Source organism: Eutrema salsugineum, unplaced genomic scaffold, assembly GCF_000478725.1.
Source record: "Eutrema salsugineum unplaced genomic scaffold, Eutsalg1_0 scaffold_4, whole genome shotgun sequence".
NCBI lineage: Eukaryota > Viridiplantae > Streptophyta > Magnoliopsida > Brassicales > Brassicaceae > Eutrema > Eutrema salsugineum.
In genome coordinates this window covers 7,075,450-7,097,622 of record NW_006256686.1, presented here as the reverse complement: position 1 = coordinate 7,097,622, position 22,173 = coordinate 7,075,450, and the positions used below count along the sequence as shown (strand labels likewise).

Genomic DNA, 22,173 nt, shown 5'->3' with positions numbered 1-22,173 from the left:
CAGTTTTAGGCTTGGCATCAGATCGGGAAGGATATCTCGATTTGTCGTTGGGCCGTGAGCTGGATCCGTACCGGGCAGTGCTCTTCCTCCTCAACTGTTGTTCCACAAGTATGGCCTTATGATACATATCGGACAAACTCCACTAAGTCTCCATCTCCATACGATCCTGCACGTCTCGGTTCATACCGCTGAGGAACCGTGCCATAGTAGCATCTTTCGGCTCTTCTACGTCAGCCTTGAGCATCAGCCGCTCCATCTCCTGGTAGTAATCCTCAATGTTTTTAGTGCCCTGGGTCAATCGCCGAAGTTTGTTGTGTAGTTCACAGTTATAGTAGCTTGGAATAAACCGTCATCGCATTAGACCCACCATCTTGTACCATGTCTCAACGGATTGATCCCCGTTCCGTCTCCGGTTGGTGACGATCTGATCCCACCAATCCACAGCATAGCCGTGGAACTCTGTCGCCGCCAGGTTGATTTTCTTCCTCTCCGTAAAATTCTGGCCACAAAACACGATCTCAATCTTTTTCTCCCACTACAGGTAAGCGTCGGGATCATTCTTTCCATAAAAGGGTAGTATTCGCAACTTCAGCCCGCCAAGGTCGTTATCAGGTCGGCCTCAGGCTACTTCTGGTTCATACCGATCTCGTCCGCGGTACGGCTTGTGGTCCACTGGGTCACGTTCTCGCGCCGCATTGTATCACCCATGGTACTGTTCCTCTCGACCGCAGTCTAACCCCTGATTTGGCCCCGTCGATCAGCCCGATCTCGATGAACGCCTTGGTTGTATCGCGGTCTAGTATGGCTTTCTCCAGATGTATGAGCGTCTGTGTAGAATGAGTTGTCTAAGACTTCTTCCTGGTTGCGATCTCTCCTCAGATGCTCTGGCTCGTCACGGTTTCGGCCATTACTTTGTTCCCCATCAGATTGCTGTGGCTGCCGATCCATTCGCTGGTTCATACGTTTCATCAGCTCGGTGATTTGGTTAAGCTTAGCGTCCATCTCTTCCGGATTGATCCAACGAATGTGGTTTCCGTCACGAAAGGTATAGTAGTTTCACTCTCCACCTGAGTCTGAATAAGGACCCGATGACATAAAAGTTGGCACCTCGCCAAACGAACAAATACGTTAGTATTAAAATTCCTTACTTGGTGTTTCATTCAGTGTTTCTCTCAGCACTCTTAATATTCTCACACACACAAGAGACTCTCATCGGTTTTAAAGGAACTAAATCGAGACCGATGTAGACCCAAAACCAAATCGGAAAATCAAGCGAGTATGAAGAAGAAAAAAAAAGAAGATAAAAAGAAAAGAATTTGAATTCACAGATCTCTTTTTTTTCTTCTGATTTTTCGTTTTTTTATATAGGTTTCTTTTTTAAAAAAAAAAATAGAGCTAGAAAAATTACAAAAGAAAAGATGAGAAAATGCGGAAGTTAAAGAGACAAAAAGAAAGATAATACCAAATTCTTCAAGTGTGTGGCTCTGATACCACTTGATACGATCTCCCAAAGGATTATCACACATTTGGTCCGGTTGGGTTGATAGATCCTTGACTCCGAACGATTCTTGGAGCAGATGCTAAGGCGTGAGAGAAAGACTCCCGCAAATCCTTAGGCCGAAAATCACGAAGAACAATTTGAAACAAGGAGGTGGAACAAAGAAAGAAAAAATCGCCGGTTAAAGGATGTTAGGGCGTGAGAACTAGGTTCCCAAAATTCCCTAAGCCCCTAAAACTACTAACGAAAATCTTAGACTTTGCAAAGTGAAGGCTGCGTCAAGTCCGATGAAAAGAACTTGATAAACCGAAAAAAAATTTAGGCTAACCACCTAAGACTCGAAAAAAAAAGTTCTCAAAAGAACAATGGAGAAAAATCTAAAATTTTATTAAGGAAAAGTGAATGAATCAAAATGAGAAGGGTTCATCCCTTTATATAGGGGTGGATCAGACCAATGGTCATGCATAGGAAATTACAAAGAGAATAAATGAGTTTGACTAAAACTTGGACTGACTTTTCGCCTAGCTTTGACTGACCCTTGAGCTGCTCTAGCGAACATGACTCTTGAACTCTTGACCCGTGAACCAAGCATGTACTGAACCGCGGTCGTGTGGTGGTATAGCCTTTGACCTCATTAAAATCCCTCCTGCTAAACTTATTGGGACAAACCCGGATGTAAAGAAAAAGAGTACCAAAAACTATACCAGGCCAAAGTCAGTAAATACCCTGATATGTGAGAAGGGTCACGGCTTTGGTTGTTGTTGGTTCCATGTTCTGGTTCTTAAGCTCGGTAAGTAGCTTCTGAACAGCTCCTACCAACCTTTTGGTGCGTGATATTGGCCCGTCCGGAATGATCAAGGCTGCATCCGGTACCTGCTCCACGTCCTGATCTTTAATCCGCGGTTCAGCCTCTGGTTCCATGGTTCCATGATGGCATCACATTCTTATATTATAAGTTTAAAGAGTATCTCAAACGTTAACAAGAATTTAGCGCAGAAAATATCACAAAGGAACAAGAATCACTGATCTAGCCCTATTTAGAATAGATACAGTTTTCTCTAGTTTAAACGTACGATGAAATTCACATGCGAATTAAGAGATTTACATTTTTCTAACTAAATGAAAAATACGAAAAGAGATGGAGAAAAATCCTACTTTAAATTTCTTAGAATTGCCGATAGCTCAAATGCAAAGATGATACAAACGTTTTAGGAAGCAATTTTTTTTTTCAAATTTAAGACAAAAAGCTTTCCTAAAGTTGTAGGAAGAGTTCTTAAAACATGAGAAACACATTCAAGTAAACACTAAAGATAAAAGAAAAAATCTTCCTGATTATTACAAATCTTTCCTGAAAAATGAGGAAGTTTTTCTCGAATTGACAATTCAGTAATGGTTCTTCGAGTTTTAGAAAGAATATGAGAAATAACTTATATGCAAAGACGAAAATCAAACGTTTTAGATAGAAATTTTATCAGATTAAAGACTAACGACCTTCCTAAATGTGTAGAAAGACATCCTAAACATGGGAATCATTCAAGTAATCGCATAAGCGTTTCAGGAACACATTAAACTCCTTAAACGCAACCCATATCACTAATGAATCTATTTTGTTTACTAGAGCCGAGGAATTTTGTCCCTCCCATCTTCATTTAGTCTTAATCTTATCTACTAAATTTCTAGTCAATTGCTTAAGTTATTTAACTATCCATTTTTCATTAAGATTCTGTCTCCGTCGACTTGCTTCCTAAGCTCCAAATTAGCAAAGTTTTAGACTCTAATCAAGAGATTAATATTTTACTATTGGGAAATGAAACAGTGGAACAAAACAAAAAATTTGTGTTTCCTCACGTTTCTGCGTCATCGGACAAGGCCCACCTAAAAACGGAATAACACTCCAACACAAGTCAATGTCGATTTCTACTACTGACAAGTTTCACTCACTCCAAAACAGAAAAATCAGAAACAAATGTCAAACAAGTGACTAATACCAAAAAAAAGAGACAAACGTCAGACACGAGAGTCATCCCACATTCCCCAAGCAACTCCTCTCGACTTACCATTATGAAATCTATTCCAAAATCCAGAACGTGTAGATGAGTTCTTCAGAGAGTCCTCACACTTGTTATTATGAGCCAAAAATATATCATATTTCCAAGCTACCAACACAGATATACTTTCTCTCAGACGTACATCACCAGAAATGAGGAGAATTGGTGCAGGAGGCTCCTTTATCATGCTCCAATCAAGAATTTCTTTTGCTATCCTCGCGTCACAATGTTCCTTGCTGTTGTTTCTCCCTTTCTTTTTACCTTTTCCTCTCTCTGCAAATACAGAAAAATCACAAGTTAGTATAAAACTAAAAACATTGGAAAGAAAAAAATCTCTAATAGACTATACACTAACTCTTTTTCCCGTGGGTTGGGGGATGTAAAATCTGAACTTGAATTCCAGCTCCTTCTAGTTTTTTTATCTTTCCGGGTTTCAGGTGTGTGGAATAGACCTGAATAGACTGAACTCTATAATCACCAGCTTCTTCTACTGCCTTTTCAATATTCATCCTGAGTTCTTTCATCTCTATTTTCCCAGGCAAAGCACAAGTACGTAAATCCCATATAACCTAAACATTCAATAAGAAAATTAACCCCAAAAAATGTTGAAGTTGAAAATTGGATAATATGAATGATTACAAATGATTACGCGCATGCTTCTCGTTGGTGAATGTATAAAACACCTCATTGGTGCACTAGGTACATCCTGAGGAACTGGTGAGGGCAAATTCTTGTTTATCACTGTATGTATGTGATCAGAGAAGATAATTAGAAAAGAAGATAAGATCAACATAACCAAAAAAGAATAACTAAAAAAGAAGACAAAAAAAATCTTACATTTTCCACCAACCAATTCATCCCAAGATACACTTTCAGGCGTGGAATTTCGAAGTTCTTCGATTGCATTAGAGTTGTACGCCAATATCACTTTAAAGCCACATCCGATCAGTTTTTCAATTATCTCTATGTAATCAGCATCTCCAGCTATTAATAGCACAGGAGCTGGAGGCACACGTTCGATCACCCATTGAGACATATTGAGCTCAATAGCATTATCCACATCATCACGTTTTTCACCTGAGTATAGATACAGTAAAAACTAATTGATAAATAGGACTCCTAATTTTATTAATTTAAAGAGTTGGTCAAAAATAGAGATTTGAAACCGAACAATTTATTAGTTAATGGAGTTTATTAAATTATCGAATACATTAACGTGTGGAGTTTATAAATTACCTTTAGGACCGAGAGTAACAGGAACCGGAACTGGCTCAACACCTGGTATCTGTTTGAACTTGTCGCAGAATTTTACAGAATATGCGCAAAAAGTATCCACTTCATAGTTCCACTCCCTTCGAGTTCTCACAATATTATCGTACGCCTTGTTATACGATAAACGAGTTGGAATAAAACAGTTCTGGGCATCCCAAACAACCTAAATCAAAAGATACATATATATAATACCAGACATAAATTTGAAAATATTAATCAAATACAAATTACCAATTACCTTTAACGGCTGACGCTTGTTTGTATCACAATGTTCTAAGGGTTCAATTTCAACCCTATTGGGAGGAGATTCTGTCTTCGTCTTTTCACCCTGAAGTTGGGGTCTTGCTCTTTTTGATGAACAATTTACTAGTAAAAAGAAGGTTGAAGCGCCTATGAAGAGGTCTGCAGAGGCCAACAAGTCAGCAATTCCCCGATTCTTCTGTGATGAATGCATGATAAGGTGATTCAATTCCCAGTTCCCAATTCGCCATTTCACCATTGAAAAAATGTATTTTCCTTTAAATATACGAGATCTTTGTGGCAGAGCATTTAGTTCAAACTCGATGCTCACTACACGGCCCGTCACCGATTCTACTGTGATGAATGCATGATAAGGTGATAAAATTTCCTGTTCCCAATTCGCCATTTTTCCATTGAAAATGTATTTTCCTTTAAATATACGAGATCTTTGTGGCAGAGCATTTAGTTCAAAGGATTTACTCGATGCTCACTACATGGCCCGTCACCCCAAGACCGTTGAGACCGTTCTACCCAAGAAGAAGAGATCAAATGAAGCAGCACGGTTAGATTTATTGAAAAGAGCAAGACCCCAACTTCAGGGTAAAAAGACAAAGACAGACGATGGTTCTTCAAAGAATTTACGTGAATGTCACTACATGGCCGTTCACCCCAACAAGAGAAAGAGATCAAATGAAGCAGCAGTGAAGGACCTTGTAGTGAGCTTCAACTAAATTCTCTAAAGAACCATCGTCTGTCTTTGTCTTTTTACCCTGAAGTTGGGGTCTTGATCTTTTTGATGAATCTAACTGTGCTGCTTCATTTGATTTCTTCTTCTTTGCTGACTTGTTGGCCTCTGCGGACCTCTTCTTAGGCTCTTCCACCTTCTTCTTGCAAGAAAATTGATCTCGTTTGAGTTTCAAATAATCAGCGAATCATCGGGAAACAACATCATTAAAGACAGATTTTACGCGAAACAAGAACAATCACGCAAAAGGGAAACGAAACACATCTATTCTCATTCAAGCAAATCATCGAACACCTTGTGGGCATGATGAACACAAACACGAGGAACATTGATTAATCAAACGAGAAGATGTAGAAATCAAAATTATACCAGATCTACAGTCTCGTTCTTGATATCCTCGAGACCTGACATCTCGCTTCTCCCTCTCCTTCCTCCGCAAAGAAATCCAAAACGGCGTCTCTCTCTGTCGTTTGAACACTCGATCACACACACACCAGAGAGAGAGCGAAAAGGAGGAGAGAGAAATATAGGTGAAGCGAGCTTTTCTGTTGCAAAGGAGAAACCTCTCTCCATTTTATACGACTTAAAAAACGACGGACTTCTTTACCGTTTTAGCTCATGTGGGTCCCGTACCAGACTCTAACTATTAATTACCCCCTTTTTATTGAATTATTTTTGTTTGCTCTCTTTGCACCGTTGATTATGATTTGGTGTTCATCAACGGTTCTTGATTTTTTTTATGGACTTGGAAAAAGTATGTTGACTTTAGATCTCTAGTTTATAGTCAGGATCAGATTGTTATAAATATATTGATTATACATTTCTCGCCAAATTACTTAGCTATTAAATATTCATCTCTTTTGGATATTTATTTTTCTTAGATCACTTTATCCCCACGTTTCAAAAACTTTGTCTTTAAGCTGCTCTAATATATATAAGTGAGCTTGACTTTGTAAACATGATATTCTAGTGAGAGAAATCATAAGAGATCTTGATATTGTTCTTCATTTTCTAACTCTCTCTCTCTCTAAGTCTTTCTTCTTTAGTGTTTACATATATACGAACGCTTTTCCAAAGTTGTTTTTCACACGTTATCAGCACAACGTTCTACTTGCTCGTTCGTATATGGAAAACAAGATTATCTCTTTGTTCAATTTTAAGTTAGCATGGCAAATTTGGCAAAACTTGAGATCCCTGTTCTTGATGTGTCTAGGAAGAATTACATGTCATGGACAGTAGGTTCAAAAATGCATCTAAGAGGAAATGAGCTTCTCAGAGCTATTGAAAAGTCAGAAACAACTTCTGATGAGAAAAAAGCGAAAGCTATGATCTTTTTGCTCCACCACATCCATGATGATTTAAAAGAGGAATACATCATGAAAGAAGATCCTGCATATCTTTGGCAGTCACTAAAAGACAGGTTTGATCACCAGAAATATGTGATCTTACCGAAAATCAAGCATGACTGGTTGAATCTCCGGTTCCAGGTTACAAAAGTGTTTGTGAATATAATTCTGCGATGTTCGGAATCACCTCCAGGATGATGTTATGTGGAGCTAAAGTAAGTGATTTTGACATGATCGAAAAAAACTCTTCAAACATTCCATCCTGGAAATGTAATCCTGCAGCAACAATACCGGGCGAAAGGAAGCGTGAGTACCATATCTGGTAATGCAAAGATTATATTAGGCTCTGGAAGAGCAAGTTTTTCAATGCCAAATGGGACTAAATTTGAAGTGCAAGATGCATTATATTCTCCTGAGTCTCATAGAAACTTGTTAAGTTTTAAGGATATCTGTAGTAATGGATATCATATAGAGACTATGAATAAGAACGGGATTGAATATCTTTGCAGTACATCTGGGAGTAGACATGTCTTGCAAGAATTACCAATGATGTCCTCCGGACTATATTGCACAAAAATAAATATGATTGTATATTACAGTAAACCCGAAGTTTACTAGTACATTTAGAGTATGACATCCGGGATCAGTAATGATGAGAAAGATAGTGTAAAATTCGAGTGGCCACCCATTGAAAAACCAGAAGATTTTTCAATCGGAAGAGTTTTCATGTAAAGCATGTTCTTAAGGAAAACTCATAATTAGGCCCTCGCCAGCCAAAGTTGGGAATGAATCTCTTGTATTCTTAGAAAGAATACATGGTTATATATATGGGCCGATTCACCCACCATGCGGGCCATTCAAATATTTCATTGTATTAATTGACGCATCCAGCAGATGGTCATATGTGTTTCTATTGACATATTTCCGGTACAGCTCCGTCTTATGCTCGATGTGCTTCTTAGCTTTCTCATGCATCTTCTTAACCAACTCAGCTTTCTTTTTGCCGTCCATGCTTACACGTTCAGTCAGAGGTAAGTGAGTTAGATCCAAAGGAGTAAGCGGATTAAAACCATAAAAAAGCTGAAATGGTGAATACAAAGTACTAGAATGCACAGCTGAAAAGCTTACATCTTATTCCAAATTAAACCAAATCCAGTCTTACAATAGAAATGAGTAACTTGAATAAATCCGAAAATAAGCAGAAAATAATGTCTTAAAAGAAAATACGAAAAATAGTTCTTAAAGCGATAAAAATCTTCCTCCATCTCTGAAGGCACACCACACTAGAGCTACTCGTATAGTTCCTCCCAGACATCATCACAATCACATTCATCACAGTCACCTGCAATATGGATTTAAAAGAGAGGAGTGAGTAATTTGGGGAAATTACTCAGTGAGAACCAAACCAGGCTTCCTTCCCACTCATTCATTTTCCACCAACATGTCAAAAATAAATCCAACAAGCAACACACAAGCATCCTAGCGATGCACAAACAACTAGCAAGCAATGATGTCTCCAACCCGCCTATCACACAAGGCCACACCTCCCAGTCACACAGACTAGGACAACATCTCCCATGTCACACAGACATAATACCAGGCAGTCACACAGACTAGGACAACATCTCCCATGTCACACAGCTATAATACCAGGCAGTCACACAGACACACCTCTAGCCATACAGGCTCCGGAAGGATCGGCGTACCTTCTCCCACCGTTGAACTACCGCTATAGTCACACAGACAGCAATAGCCCAGCAAACAAGTCCATACCTCGGCACATCATCACCGAGATGAACACCTGATCTAGCTACACTACCAATCACTAACCACACATCAGGGTGAACAATCAAACATGCTGGTTCTTCCTCTAATGAGATCCTAGATCTTTTCATTAGACTTACATATGGATCTAGCTAGATGCACAAGGAAACATCCTAGGCTCATCAGATCTAGACTCCACACACCAGAAGAAGACAAAATAATAAAAAGAAAACCTAGATCTAATCCTCACCTTGGCCTAAAAGCAGATCTGACTTAAGGAGAACTGGTAGCAAAGGAATCAAGGAGTTTCTGCGAAGGAGGGGGCTGACGACCAATCCTTCTCCTCTCAGACGGCGGCGGCGGCGAGCTCAGGCGGCGGCAGCGGCTTCCCTTCTCTCCCTCGGCGGCGGCGAGCTTCTCTCTCTCTCTCTCTCTCTCTCTCTTTCTTTTTGCTTTGGTGGCTAGGGTTAAAAGAATGAAAATGATGCTCCTTCTCATTTAATTTCTTCACTTAAATATGGGGGCAAATTAGGGTTGCTGGAGCGGGGCTGGTGTTGATGGGCTTTTCCCAATTGGGCCTGAATTGGGATGTTACATTCTCCTTCCTCCGCGAAGAAATCCAAAACGGCGTCTCTCTCTGTCGTTTGAACACTCGATCACACACACACCAGAGAGAGAGAGAGCGAAAAGGAGGAGAGAGAAATATAGGTGAAGCGAGCTTCTGTTGCAAAGGAGAAACCTCTCTCCATTTTATACGACTTAAAAAAAGACGGACTTCTTTACCGTTTTTGCTCATGTGGGTCCCGTACCAGACTCTAACTAGTAATTACCCCCTTTTTATTGAATTATTTTTGTTTGCTCTCTTTGCACCGTTGATTATGATTTGGTGTTCATCAACGGTTCTTGATTTTTTTTATGGACTTGGAAAAAGTATGTTGACTTTAGATCTCTAGTTTATAGTCAAGATCAGATTGTTATAAATATATTGATTATACATTTGTAATAGTTTTGTCTCCAAACTACTTAGCTATTAAGTATTCATCTCTTTTGGATATTCATTTTCCTTAGATCACTTTGTCCCCAAGTTTCAAAACTTTGTCTCTAAGCTTCTCTGATATATATAAGTGAGCTTGACTTTGTAAATATGATATTCTAGTGAGAGAAATAATAAGAGATCTTGATATTGTTCTTCATTTTCTAACTCTCTCTCTCTCTAAGTCTTTCTTCTTTAGTGTTTACATATATACGAACGCTTTTCCAAAGTTGTTTTTCACACGTTCTCTCCCTCAGCGGCGGCTGATAACTTCATATTTTTCTTATTGTTTTTTACTTTAGCTTTTAGGGAGAAAGAGATTTGTCTCTTGAACCCTTGTTCTTTCTTTTTCAATTTCGGTTTCTATTGTACTTATTAATACTATGTTTTTGATTTCGTTCATTATGTCTGAGTAGTTTTATTGTTGGGATTAAGGGATTTTCGATGGGGATTTATATTTTCGATGAGGATTCCATGAGCTTTTGAGCCGAATCTTAGAACTTTTTCTTCTGAATTCGTTTTACTGCATGAGAGTAGCGTCATGAACTACAATCTGATCCAGATGCTTGGTGACACGAAAGTGTTCATCCAGTGTCAGATCTAGTTTGGGAGAGCAAAACAAAAATAGGAGTGGAAACCTACCTATTGACGATTTGTGAATGCTGACGAGTCTTAAACATAATGCATCTCTTCTTTTCCAGGGCCAGAGTGGAAACCTACTGGTCAGGGTTGAGAGAGATAGTTGTCTATGATCACGACAGTGGCGTATTCATACGTCCGTGACTCCAGTTCGAAAAGTTTAAGCTAAGATCTTATCAAATTTACTCTCTAGCAATGTTTTGAATCGTTCGTACCCAACTTCCCTGAAGCCCAACACTTTCTTTCCTATAGATTCACACCGTTTTTATTTCAAGCTTTAGTTCAATATTCTCCATCCTTTTTAGTCGATTTTCATTTAAGCAATTAGATTAGCCGTATTTCGCGTTTTTATCCATTTTCGTTAAGTTTAGTTATTAGATCATTTTAATTCCCGTATTTTCTCTTTAAGATTCGTTTTTATATTTTAAACACACCACCAAAACCCCCACAAAACCGTTTGGTTTCTAGACTTCCTTACTTTATATTTCTTTCGAAGGCTTTTGCAGGAAAAGATCCTCTTCCCTGTGGATTCGATCCCCAAGTACTACAATCGATCAGCTGTGCACTTGCGGCTATTGATTTCATTTAGGGTAAAACTTGACAACCCACGACACACCAACATCAAGTTTTTGGCGCCCACTACAAGAAAGATTGGGTTTTACGTCGGCAGATATCGACGTAAAATCGACGTAAAAGAGCATTTACGTCGAATTAACGACGAAAAAATCGTCGTAAAACGATCGTCGTAAAACCGAAATCGTCGTAAAATTACCAACCCGGGAAAATCGTCGTAATATCGTCGGAAACTATTCGTCGTAAACGCGACGTAAAGTTTCCGACGAAAGTACAACGAAAGAAGTCCATCATAAGAACGACGTAAAATCTATGTAAAATTACATCGATTTAACAACGATTAGGAGACGAACAATTTCAATTAAGGGAAACTAATTTTTTAATTGCCGATGTTAATTCGTCGTAAAGTTTCGACGTAAATCCGACGTAAACATATTCGACGTAAATTCGTCGTTAATAATTCGACGTTAGATCGACGTAAATTTACGACGAATTTACGTCGATTTATAAATTCGTATTCGACGTAAATTCGTCGTTAATAATTCGACGTTAGATCGACGTAAATTTACGACAAATTTACGTCGATTTATAAATTAATTATTTAATTCGATTTTAATTTAATTAATAAATTTTTAAAATAATAAAAAAATTAAAAATAGAAAAAAACAATTTAAAATGAAATTTAAATTCGAAAATAATTTATAAAAAAAAGAAAAAATTTAATACAAATTGTTTTTTACAAAAAAACCTAATCTACAATGTGATTTCGTAATCGTCGAGGTTGAGATCGACGTCACGAGGAGGCTCTCCATCGCTGCTGGACCGTCGTTTCCTGTCTGCACTACCAGAGCCGAAGACTGACCCTGCGTCTGCTGGTCCGATGGTCCAGTACCGGAAGTACCACCGGTCTCAAAAACCCTTCGTGCTCGCTGTTGCCTCGCTCGGATTGCGGTGGCCAACTGCGGAACCGCTTCCGCAACGATGTCGAAGAGATCGTGTATCTCGGTGAGCTCCTGCTTCTGGGCCACTTGCTCATGCCTGAGAGTGGTGATCTCAGCATTGGCCGTAGCAAGCTCCTGGCGAAGATGACTCGGATCCTCCTGCGTGCGAAATCCGGAAGCCGAGGCGGCAGGACAGTCTCTAATAGAGCCCATCCCTAAGGTTCGGCCCTTCTTCTTCGGAGCAACCTACAAATGGAAAATGAAAACGTTAATTATTTATTAAGTAATAAATATAATAAATTTTTAAAAAATTGAAATAGATCATACCTCTTCGAAAATCTGATCTTGCTCAGCGACGGTCAACGGTACTTGGATAGTACCGTCAGGTGTGGCCTGGGTCTCCCGCTCGGCGATCCGCTGCATAGCGGCATTGTAGATCTCCTCGGATCGAGCGTCGACAAAGCTCCCGTCCCTCTTCCGGTGAGTGGTCTCGAAGAGCTTCGTCATTGGAGGTAGTTCTCCTCCGTTCTCCTCGGCCTACCAATTAATAAACATTAGTCAAAAATATTTAATAAATTATAGCAATAATTAAAATTAAAATAATAATGAATAATTTATATTTAATTACTTACCATCATGAGACGTCTTCCCGCAAAAGATATTTGGCCAGAAGTGTGCGGGGTCACTAACTTCTCACCAGTCACCGGATCGACCCGGTTTCGGACAGCCGAACACTTAGCCGCAGTGGTTTGGGCATGCGGATCCAGCCAATACGCCTTCAACCCGTTCCAACAGGAGGTGGACATTGAGCTCGGCTTTGCGTCGTCTCCATCGGTCTCCCACTTCTGCTTCCAATCGAAAACGGTGTTGACTAGGCGTTTCTGCGCCTTCACCCGAAAAGCTTCGCGGACCGTCTCGTTGATCCCGATGTCCCAGTTCCACCGTTGCTGCAAAAGAAAACAAAAAATTAGATAAACAATATAAAAGTAAGATTAATTAAATTTAAAACAATTTAAAATGATATAAATAAGATTTATAAAACATTACCGCGAAGCACTTGTACCAGGTGTCGAACGTCTCTTGCGACACCTTGCTCCAATTGTAGTGCGGGTCCATGAAATGACTCTTAATTGTGTCGGAAACGCTCCGACCGACACAATTATCCAAATCAAACCTATGAAAACAAAAAAAACTTATTACATTAATATTTAAGTAAATTAAAGCATTAATTTAAAAAAATATAAAAACAAAAAAGTTTACTTACCAATAAGAGCCTGGTTCCGCTTTTCCGGGAACCAGACGTCGTAAAGCCCCCCGTCCCGGTAGGGCTAGTAAATCCTCAACCGTAAACTGGGCATACGGATGAGGAGGGGCGGGTACCGGTTCGGCAGCCGGCGGTGGAGGTGGTGGTGGAGGCGGTGGTGGAGGCGGTGGTGGAGACTGCTCCGCGGTATTCGGAACCTGGGAGGCTCCGGAAGATGAAGGGACATCGGTCCCGGTGTTTCCCGAGGCAGACGCCCGGGAAGAGTGTCCGTCCGCCATGAAATTGATGTAATGCGTCCTGCGTCGAGTCATCGTCTGCAAAACCGATAAAATTTTATTTTTCAAATTAATTACAATTAATTTTTAATTACGATCCTAAATTTAACAAATTCCGATCCTAAATCTAACAAATTCCGAGCCTAAACTAATTCCCGACCTAAACCGTTTGAATTTCTAAACTATTTAATAATATTATAATTTTAAGTAATTAAAAAAAAATAATTACCTTTTTTTGCGTCAAAATGAGGAGGAATGCAAGGGAGGAGGAAGCAGAGAGAGAGGAAGGAGAGATGAGCGACGAAATGGGGAAGGGGTGCGGTCCTATATATAGAATTTATTTTCCTCGTAAATTCGACGTAAATATTACGACGAATTTAAGACGGATTCGTCGTAAATTCGTCGTAATGGTCCCACCGTACAAGAAAGCAAATAAGACAAACACACGTGGCTGTATCTGGGCTTTGCGACGATTTTACGATGATCCGTGTTATTCGTCGTAAAATCGTCGTAATTTTACATCAAGATTATGTCTGAGCAAATGATCTTTCCAGTAAGGCAGATCCCAAAATATACTTTTCTTGTGCCAATTATGATGAGCCCCATATCCTTCAGGCATATTCGCAGGAGTGTGCCAATTTCCTCCTCGGGGGACCGTTTCAAGTCCACCCCAATGATCTATTTGCGCTTCAAGCTCTTCTCCAGTTAGGTACACTGGTGGAGGGAGACGAACCAATTTGTTCTTTATAAACAAACGCCTATTTCTTCTATATTGATGGTTTGGTGGTAAAAACCAACGGTGGCAATCAAACCAACAGGTTTTCCTACCATGTTTAAGCTGAAATGCATCAGTCCTATGAAGACAATAAGGACATGATAACCTCCCATGCGTTGTCCAACCTGATAGCATTCCGTATGCCGGGAAATCGCTTATTGTCCACATAAGCACCGCTCGCATCGTAAAATTTTTACCACTCGAACAGTCATATGTTCGTACTCCAACATGCCACAACTGGTTTAACTCATGTATGAGTGGTTGCAAAAACACATCAAGGGCCCGCTTCGGGTGATTTGGACCAGAGACTAATATACTTAGAAACAAAAACTCTCTTTGCATGCACATATCTGGAGGAAGGTTATAAGGCGTAAGAATCACAGGCCATAATGAATATTGCCTACCAGACATACCAAATGGACTAAACCCATCAGTGCAAAGACCAAGATAAACATTTCGCTTAGACCTAGCAAAGTCTGGATGTACGGTGTTAAAATGTTTCCAAGATTTCCCGTCAGACGGGTGAGTCATTTTGCCATCTGTTTGTGAATGTTCCGCATGCCATCTCATCGACGCAGCTGTCCGTTCAGATTGATATAGTCTTTTTAACCTATCAGTGATAGGAAGATACCACATTCGTTGGTAAGGAATCTTCTTACGCCCAACAATTTGCGGTCTATATCTTGGCTTTTGGCAGAAACGACATTCTTCAAGCTTCTCATCATCTCTCCAAAAAAGCATACAATTATCAACACAAACATCAATCATCTCAGAAGGCAATCCAAGACTAAAAACCAGCTTCTGAATTTCATAATACGTTTCAGCAGCCAAATTATCATCTGGCAAATACTCTTTAATAAGATCTGCCCAATCGTTCATGCAAACTTCAGATAGATTGTGATCAGTTTTTATTGTCATCATCCGAGCTGCCAATGATAATTTTGATAAACCTTCCCTACATCCCTCGTACAGAGGCTGTTTTGCTGCGTTTAACATATCATAAAAGCGTTTCGCATCTGCATTGGGCTCCTCAACAGTATCAGCATGTGTTTCATGAAATGCATCAGTAACCATTTCATGCATCCTATCATGATCTTCACCCTGAACTTGACTACTTTGATAATCATTGGACGCTTCAAAATCCACATGTTCTTGATGATTACTACTACTCCGTGCAGCCATCTGACCACTACTTTGACCATATCCCTCTCCATGCTGATACCAAATAAAGTATTGGGGTATGAACGCTCTATTCAATAAATACTGCCAGACAGTGTCAATAGGAATATGTTTCCTATTTTTGCATTTCACACAAGGACAATACATTTTGCCGCTTTCAATTACAGTTTGCATAAGGCCGGCTTGGTACATGAATATTTCCAATCCGTTTTTGAAATCTTCAGTCAACGACCCATCACCATTTTTGGGCGTATACATTTACTTTCGTAGATCGTATATAGACATTTCAAAAACAAATATTTGACTTTTTGTTTCTGAAATTTGATATAAATTTCAACTACTAAAAATTTTACTTAAACATTCAAAGACTCAAAAAATTTGTGTCTTTATATGTTTTTTTGGGTTGATGGAATAATGAGAGAAGAAAGGGTATATATAGAATTTTTTGTTTTGTTACCAACATATTACCATTGCATATTTACATCAAATTTACGTCGAAATAAAACTTACATCACATTTACATTGATTTTACGTCAATTACGAGATAGAGGACAATTAGTCGTATTATCGACGTAAATATTACGACAACATTACGACGAAATAAAATTCGTTCTTCATTCGTCGTAATATCGTCGTAACGTTACGACGATTTTACGAGGGTCATTTTTTACGTCGAATTTACGACGAAATTTTTGATCGTCGTAAATACGACGTAACGTCGTCGTAAATTTACGACGACTAAAAATCGTCGTAACTAATTCGACGGAAAAACCCCTCATTCTTGTAGTGGCCGTTGCCGGGGAAGACACGCGTTTTCTTTTCTGTAAAACCCCAAGAAAGGTTGGTAAATTGACTCTAGAACCCCCTTTTCTGCATATTTCTGTTTTTCGATTATTTTGTTTCCATTTCAGAAGATATGGATCCTATAAATCGAAATACACACTATGAGGAAGGTTTCTATAACACTCCTCAAGCCACAGACGCACAGAGAAGCAGTATCTACGCGATCTCTACGAAGAAATTCGAACCGAAGACTACAGAACGTTCCAGAACGAGCCCTACGTTCCTCCAATGGCTAACCCTAGATATCCTATGCATCGCCTACCTCACCAGGTTCTCCACCGAGATGAGAACATCCAGCTCAGCAACAGATTGAGTCAGCTCGAAGGCGTGATCAGACAGTTCATAGAAGCTCAAGCAACCGCTACAGCTGCTCTAAACGAAAGGATTGACGGGATATCGAAACTTTTCAATGAGAAAATCGATAACCTAGCCTCACAAGTCAATTCAATAGAAGAACGAGCAACCAAGGACACAACTATGATCGCTAACAGGTTCAACAGCATGGAGGAAGAGCAAGCAAAGCACACCTATGAGCTTCGCAACACCAAAAACAAAGTCATATACCTAGATTTCATGATGATGTGGACAAAGCCCTAAACGAAGCTAAGAACGAATCTTATGCCTTTACAGTCGAAGTTTCAGAGAAGGTTTACAAATTCATTGACAAAACCGAAGAGCTTGACTCAACCATGGATAAAGTAGTCTATGCTCTTGATGAAGTTGAAGAAAAGGTTGAGGAGATCATGCAAGGACTTGGAGAGCAGATTCCAGCAACCAAAACTAAAGACTCAAGTCCAAAGAGGAAGTACATCAAGCCAGAAGACCCAGGAGACCATCCAGGAAGCAAAGGAGGAAGCAACAGCAGCAGAACAACTCGGAGACAATTCCCCGCGATCGCGTCGCCTCCGACCGCGGCCAAGAAGCCCTCTCCCACGGTCGTGTTAGGTCTACCCGCAGCCCATGGTCGTTTTCCCGCGGTCGCGTCAGCTGCAGTCAAGGCCAACCGGAAAAACGTTCAAAAACAGTCCCGTTCGGCTCATACAAGCATCTGTGGGTCTGGTACACGTCCTGAGATGACTAAACCACTCCATCAACAACTGGTTTGCTCCATAAGCACCCAAAGATCTGAAGAAGAGGACAAGTCATGGCCCTGCAACATGGCTTTGTCTTGTGAAGATGAGTATGAAGAGCAATACTCTGAAGATGAAGAGTATGAGTTGTTTCTAGAAGATCCAAACGCAGGATATTCGTCAGAAGATGTCTCAGGAGAAATTCAATGGATCACCAACAACATAAGTAAAGAGAAGCTAATGGAGGTCAACAGTGTGGTCAGGTCATTCCCTGCTCATCTAAGCTTTGATGAAATCAGGAAACTTGGTCGTTTGCAAGTCTTTTTCAGGTACTGCAAGGAGTCTAAGGAGGATATCCATAGGTAATTTATGAGAGCTCGATACATGACAACACCAGAAGCAGCTGTCTATGCGATTCACCTTAAAAAGCCGGAAGACTGCAGTCACTACACCAAAAAAATCAGCAAGGAAAAGCTCGACGAATTCAATGATGTGGTTCGAAATTTGCCTGAAGGAATCACCTTTGCCAGAGCTTGCAAGGACTTCATGATAGACCACTACTTCTGTGAGAGCAAGGAATCAATCCCTGAGATAGAAGACTTGTTCAACCATGCCAGAAGAGGTAAACCTAACACTTCACAAAATCGAAGGTGTAGGTCAGTTTCTTATCTCTTGTTCTATTAGAGGAGAAATGTTTAAAAACGTGCTTTGTGATTCTGGAGCTTGTCTTAACATGATGTCTAAGGAATTTGCTTTGAGACTTGGTATTAAACACCTACGCAGGACTAGAGAAAAGATTAGTCTAGCTGTTGATACAAATGCAACACCTCAAGGAATAGCTCATGAAATTCCCTTGATAATAGGAGATTGCATAGTGCCTGTCGACTTCTACATTGTCGAGACGAGAGATGCAACATATCCAGTGATTCTCAGACGGTCTTTTCTAGCAACTTCCAATGCTATAATGAACTGGCCAAACCGGAGGATTTCATTTGCTAATATTGACAAAGATGTCTTCACAGAAGCTGTTCCATACAACAGCAAAGCAGGAAAACGTTCTGCAACAGAAGAGTTTGAAGAAGAACATTGGAGTGACAAAGAACCTGCTAAGCAAAGCAAGGAGATGTCGAAAAAGACTTGTATCAGGACAAGGTCTTCTTCATCGGACTAAGCCACGTCCAACACCAAAAGTCGAGCTAAACGACTTAAAACAGAAGCGCTTAATGGGAGGCAACCCATTTAGGTATTGTTTTCTTTAGGATTTTTCTTTCTTTTTCTTTTGATCTTTTTCTTTTTCTTAGTTTCAGGTGTTTCTTATAAAACAAAAAAGCCAAAAAAAATAAAAAAACCAGAAAAAACCAAAAAAGAAGGATGATCCCTGACTGCTCGGCCCAGCAGGAACCAAGGAGAAGCAGGAATAGACCGCATATTAAGCCCCCGTGGTCGCAGATGTTCCGACCGCGGGAAACGCCTCTTCGACCGCGGTCGCGTCTTCCTGACCGCGGCCAAGCACCTGTTTACCGCGGTCGCGTGGCTCCTGACCGCGGCAAATGGTCGTTAAGATCAAACCCGACCCCAAACCACCCACTTCACCTCATTTCACCTCACCAATCCCCACTCCACCTCATTCATCACCCTCCACCACCTTCATCACCACCTATCACCTTCTCAAACCTCTTCGAATGAATCTGGTTCATCTCCACCAGCATCCCGGATCCAGGTAAGTTCTCTTTGGCCTTACCAATTCGATTATCTATGCATTTTTCTCATCCAATCTCGACTTGTTTCATACTGAGGACAGTGTGATTTAAGTCTGGGGGAGGATTTCATCCCTTTCTAACCACTTTTCTTTCATGAGTCTTGCATTATCTACACTTTTTGCATTTTCCTTAAAGTTTTTCAAAATCAGTTTTCAAAACAAAATACGTTTTAAAGGGAATGGTGAACATGAATCAATGATAGTTGACTGTGTGCTTTTAGACTGTTCCTAGTGACATGCTCATTCATGATTTAGGACTAGACTAGGCGGTAGCTAAGCACATTTGAAACGAAGTACCCCAGAGGAATTTGAATGATTTCGATTTAGATGAAGGGATACACTAGCTCTGTTTTATTTGGACTTAATTTGGACTTAAGTTTCTCATTGAAGCATTAGACCAGGAAACAAATCATACATTCAGGACTCTTTTATCCTTTTACCACTCTCTGTTGATCCTGAATGGCTAGTTCATCTTTAGCTAGTTCCCCACCTTAACCAGTCCTCTTTCAAACCACATGCACTCTTGTTTTCTATTGTCTTATATGCAGATAAGTGCAAAAACGTTGGAGAGAAAGAGGAACGACGCAGTTTTCAGTCACAAAGGACAGAGACCTGCGATTTGCCGGAAAAGTTCCCAGAAGGATTCAACACAAGAGGAAGCTCAGTTTGCCTTAGAAAAATCTAAAATTTTGGTACAATCTCGTCCACTAGTCTCTCTCTCTTTAAAAAGCATTTCCTTTTCAAAAAAAAAAAATCCGAAAATAAGAAAAGAAAGGAAATAAAAGCCTTAGAGAGTCTAGAGAGTCGAATTTAAAGTCCCAAGGCAACTGGAGTTCGATTTTATGGAGTTTTAGAGATTACTTTCTGATTGCCGGAAAGAATCTAAATCTGGGGGAATAGCTGTTTACAACAAAAGAGGAAGGATTATGCAACAACATTTGACAAGAAGAAGTGACTGAAAATTACGGTCATCAACAGGTCCTTATCTCTCTTGCGGTTTTGCATATTATCTTGCATCCTCCAGATCTTCAGGTAACCCGAAACACTTTAACTCCACTACTTAAACAGCCCTTTAATGCCAAACGCCGTCTACCCTGGATGATGTCTTTGATGAGAACTCACTATTGAACTTAATGAATGTAGAGAGCTAGTTGACTGGAATCAAGATTTAGATTGTTTAAGTTTTGCATGACGGAAAAAATGGACTAGTATCCCTTGTGCATTGGTGAGAATTTTCTAGACTAAGTTGTGGATTGATGCACTATCTTTGGTCATAGTTTAGGAGTTCATGTCTATGAGATTTGTGCATTCCCTATTTTTGTTTTCACTCAACCAGTTTAGGCTTTTGCTTTGTTTGAAAACAAAGGTTTAAGTCTGGGAGAGTTGATAACACCGTATTTTGACCACTTTCATGGATCATTTTGAAATATTTTTTCTATGTTTTCAATTGCTTTTAAGTACTTTTATTACGTTTTTCTAGTATTTGTAGTTCAAAGACTCTTTTCAGGTAACTTAGGGTAAAGCTTAACAAAAGGATAGAAAACCAGATTTCAGCTCAGAGTCAAACCATCAGAAGTTCACCCCTGATTGAAGGTCTTCTCACCGTCTGATCCAGCTCATATTTGGAGATCTTAAATATGGAAGTATCAGCTTTCCAGCACACTTTACAGCTTGGCAATCCAACGGTTCAATCAAAAGATACGCGAAGAGCAAGATGTCCCGTAAACCAGCCGGCAAGCGTTTCCACCCGCAGCCAACAAGTCATTTCCCGCGGTCAGAAGCACCGCGACCACGGCCAGCCATCCATTTCCCGCGGTCGCAGCCATCCCGACCGCGGCCAACCAACTCCGAGCCGAAGGCCTATTTCTGAAGCCCAAAATGATTCCCTCATTTGGAGAAACCCTAAATGACGTCCAGAGATGTCTTGAGCACTATAAATACATGTTTTAGGAACCCTAAAAGAAAAACGGAATCATTACTTCATATTTTTCTTATTGTTTTTACTTTAGCTTTTAGGGAGAGAGAGATTTGTCTCTTGAACTCTTGTTCTTTCTTTTTCAATTTCGGTTTATATTCTACTTATTAATACTATGTTTTGATTTCGTTCATTATGTCTGAGTAGTTTTATTGTTGGGATTAAGGGATTTTTCGATGGGGATTTATATGTTCGATGAGGATTCCATGAGCTTTTGAGCTGAATCTTAGAACTTTTTCTTCTGAATTCGTTTTTACTGCATGAGAGTAGCGTCATAAACTACAATCTGATCCAGATGCTTGGTGACACGAAAGTGTTCATCCGGTGTCAGATCTAGTTTGGGAGAGAAAAACAAACATAGGAGTGGAAACCTACCTATGGGCGATTTGTGAATGCTGACGAGTCTTAAACATAATGCATCTCTTCTTTTCCAGGGCCAGAGTGGAAACCTACTGGTCAGGGTTGAGAGAGATAGTTGTCTATGATCACGACAGTGGCGTATTCATACGTCCGTGACTCCAGTTCGAAAAGTTTAAGCTAAGATCTTATCAAATTTACTCTCGAGCAATGTTTTGAATCGTTCGTACCCCTGAGAAAACTTTCCTGAAGCCCAGCACTTTCTTTCTTATAGATTCACACCGTTTTTATTTCAAGCTTTAGTTCAATATTATCATTCATTTTTAGTCGATTTTCATTTAAGCAATTAGATTAGCCGTATTTCGCGTTTTTATCCATTTTCGTTAAGTTTAGTTATTAGATCATTTTAATTCCCGTATTTTCTCTTTAAAATTCGTTTTTACATTTTAAACACACCACCAAAACCCCCCACAAAACCGTTTGGTTCTAGACTTCCTTACTTTATATTTCTTTCGAAGGCTTTTGCAGGAAAAGATCCTCCTTCCCTGTGGATTTGATCCCTAAGTACTACAATCAA

At 39.9% G+C, this 22,173-nt stretch overlaps 1 protein-coding gene across 2 annotated transcripts; it reads right to left on the bottom strand.

The window, feature by feature from the left end:
• Nucleotides 1-3,321: 3,321 nt before the first annotated feature.
• LOC18013696 lies at nt 3,322-6,324 on the bottom strand. Of its 2 annotated transcripts, XM_024153463.1 has the most exons (7): nt 6,173-6,324; nt 5,057-5,254; nt 4,783-4,981; nt 4,384-4,623; nt 4,196-4,287; nt 3,902-4,115; nt 3,322-3,819 (listed from the first exon to the last, which is right to left on the bottom strand). In XM_024153463.1, the coding sequence occupies exons 1-7, from the start codon at nt 6,212-6,214 to the stop codon at nt 3,506-3,508; spliced, it is 1,299 nt and encodes a 432-aa protein (XP_024009231.1). In that variant the 5' UTR covers nt 6,215-6,324; the 3' UTR covers nt 3,322-3,505. The 2 variants fall into 2 exon arrangements, with proteins under 2 accessions (XP_024009231.1, XP_006418759.2); XM_006418696.2 differs by lacking the exon at nt 6,173-6,324 and having other exon boundaries at nt 5,057-5,777.
• Between the last annotated feature and the right edge of the window lie 15,849 nt (nt 6,325-22,173).

What these genes read in the sequence shown, in the direction of transcription:
- LOC18013696 (XM_006418696.2), bottom strand. Translation starts at nt 5,464, where the DNA reads ATGGCGAATTGGGAACAGGAAATTTTATCACCTTATCATGCATTCATC. An exon ending in TGTTACTCTCGGTCCTAAAG is followed by an intron (nt 4,624 to 4,782) that starts GTAATTTATAAA and finishes ATCTATACTCAG; the next exon opens with GTGAAAAACGTGATGATGTG. An exon ending in CACCAACGAGAAGCATGCGC is followed by an intron (nt 4,116 to 4,195) that starts GTAATCATTTGT and finishes TTGAATGTTTAG; the next exon opens with GTTATATGGGATTTACGTAC.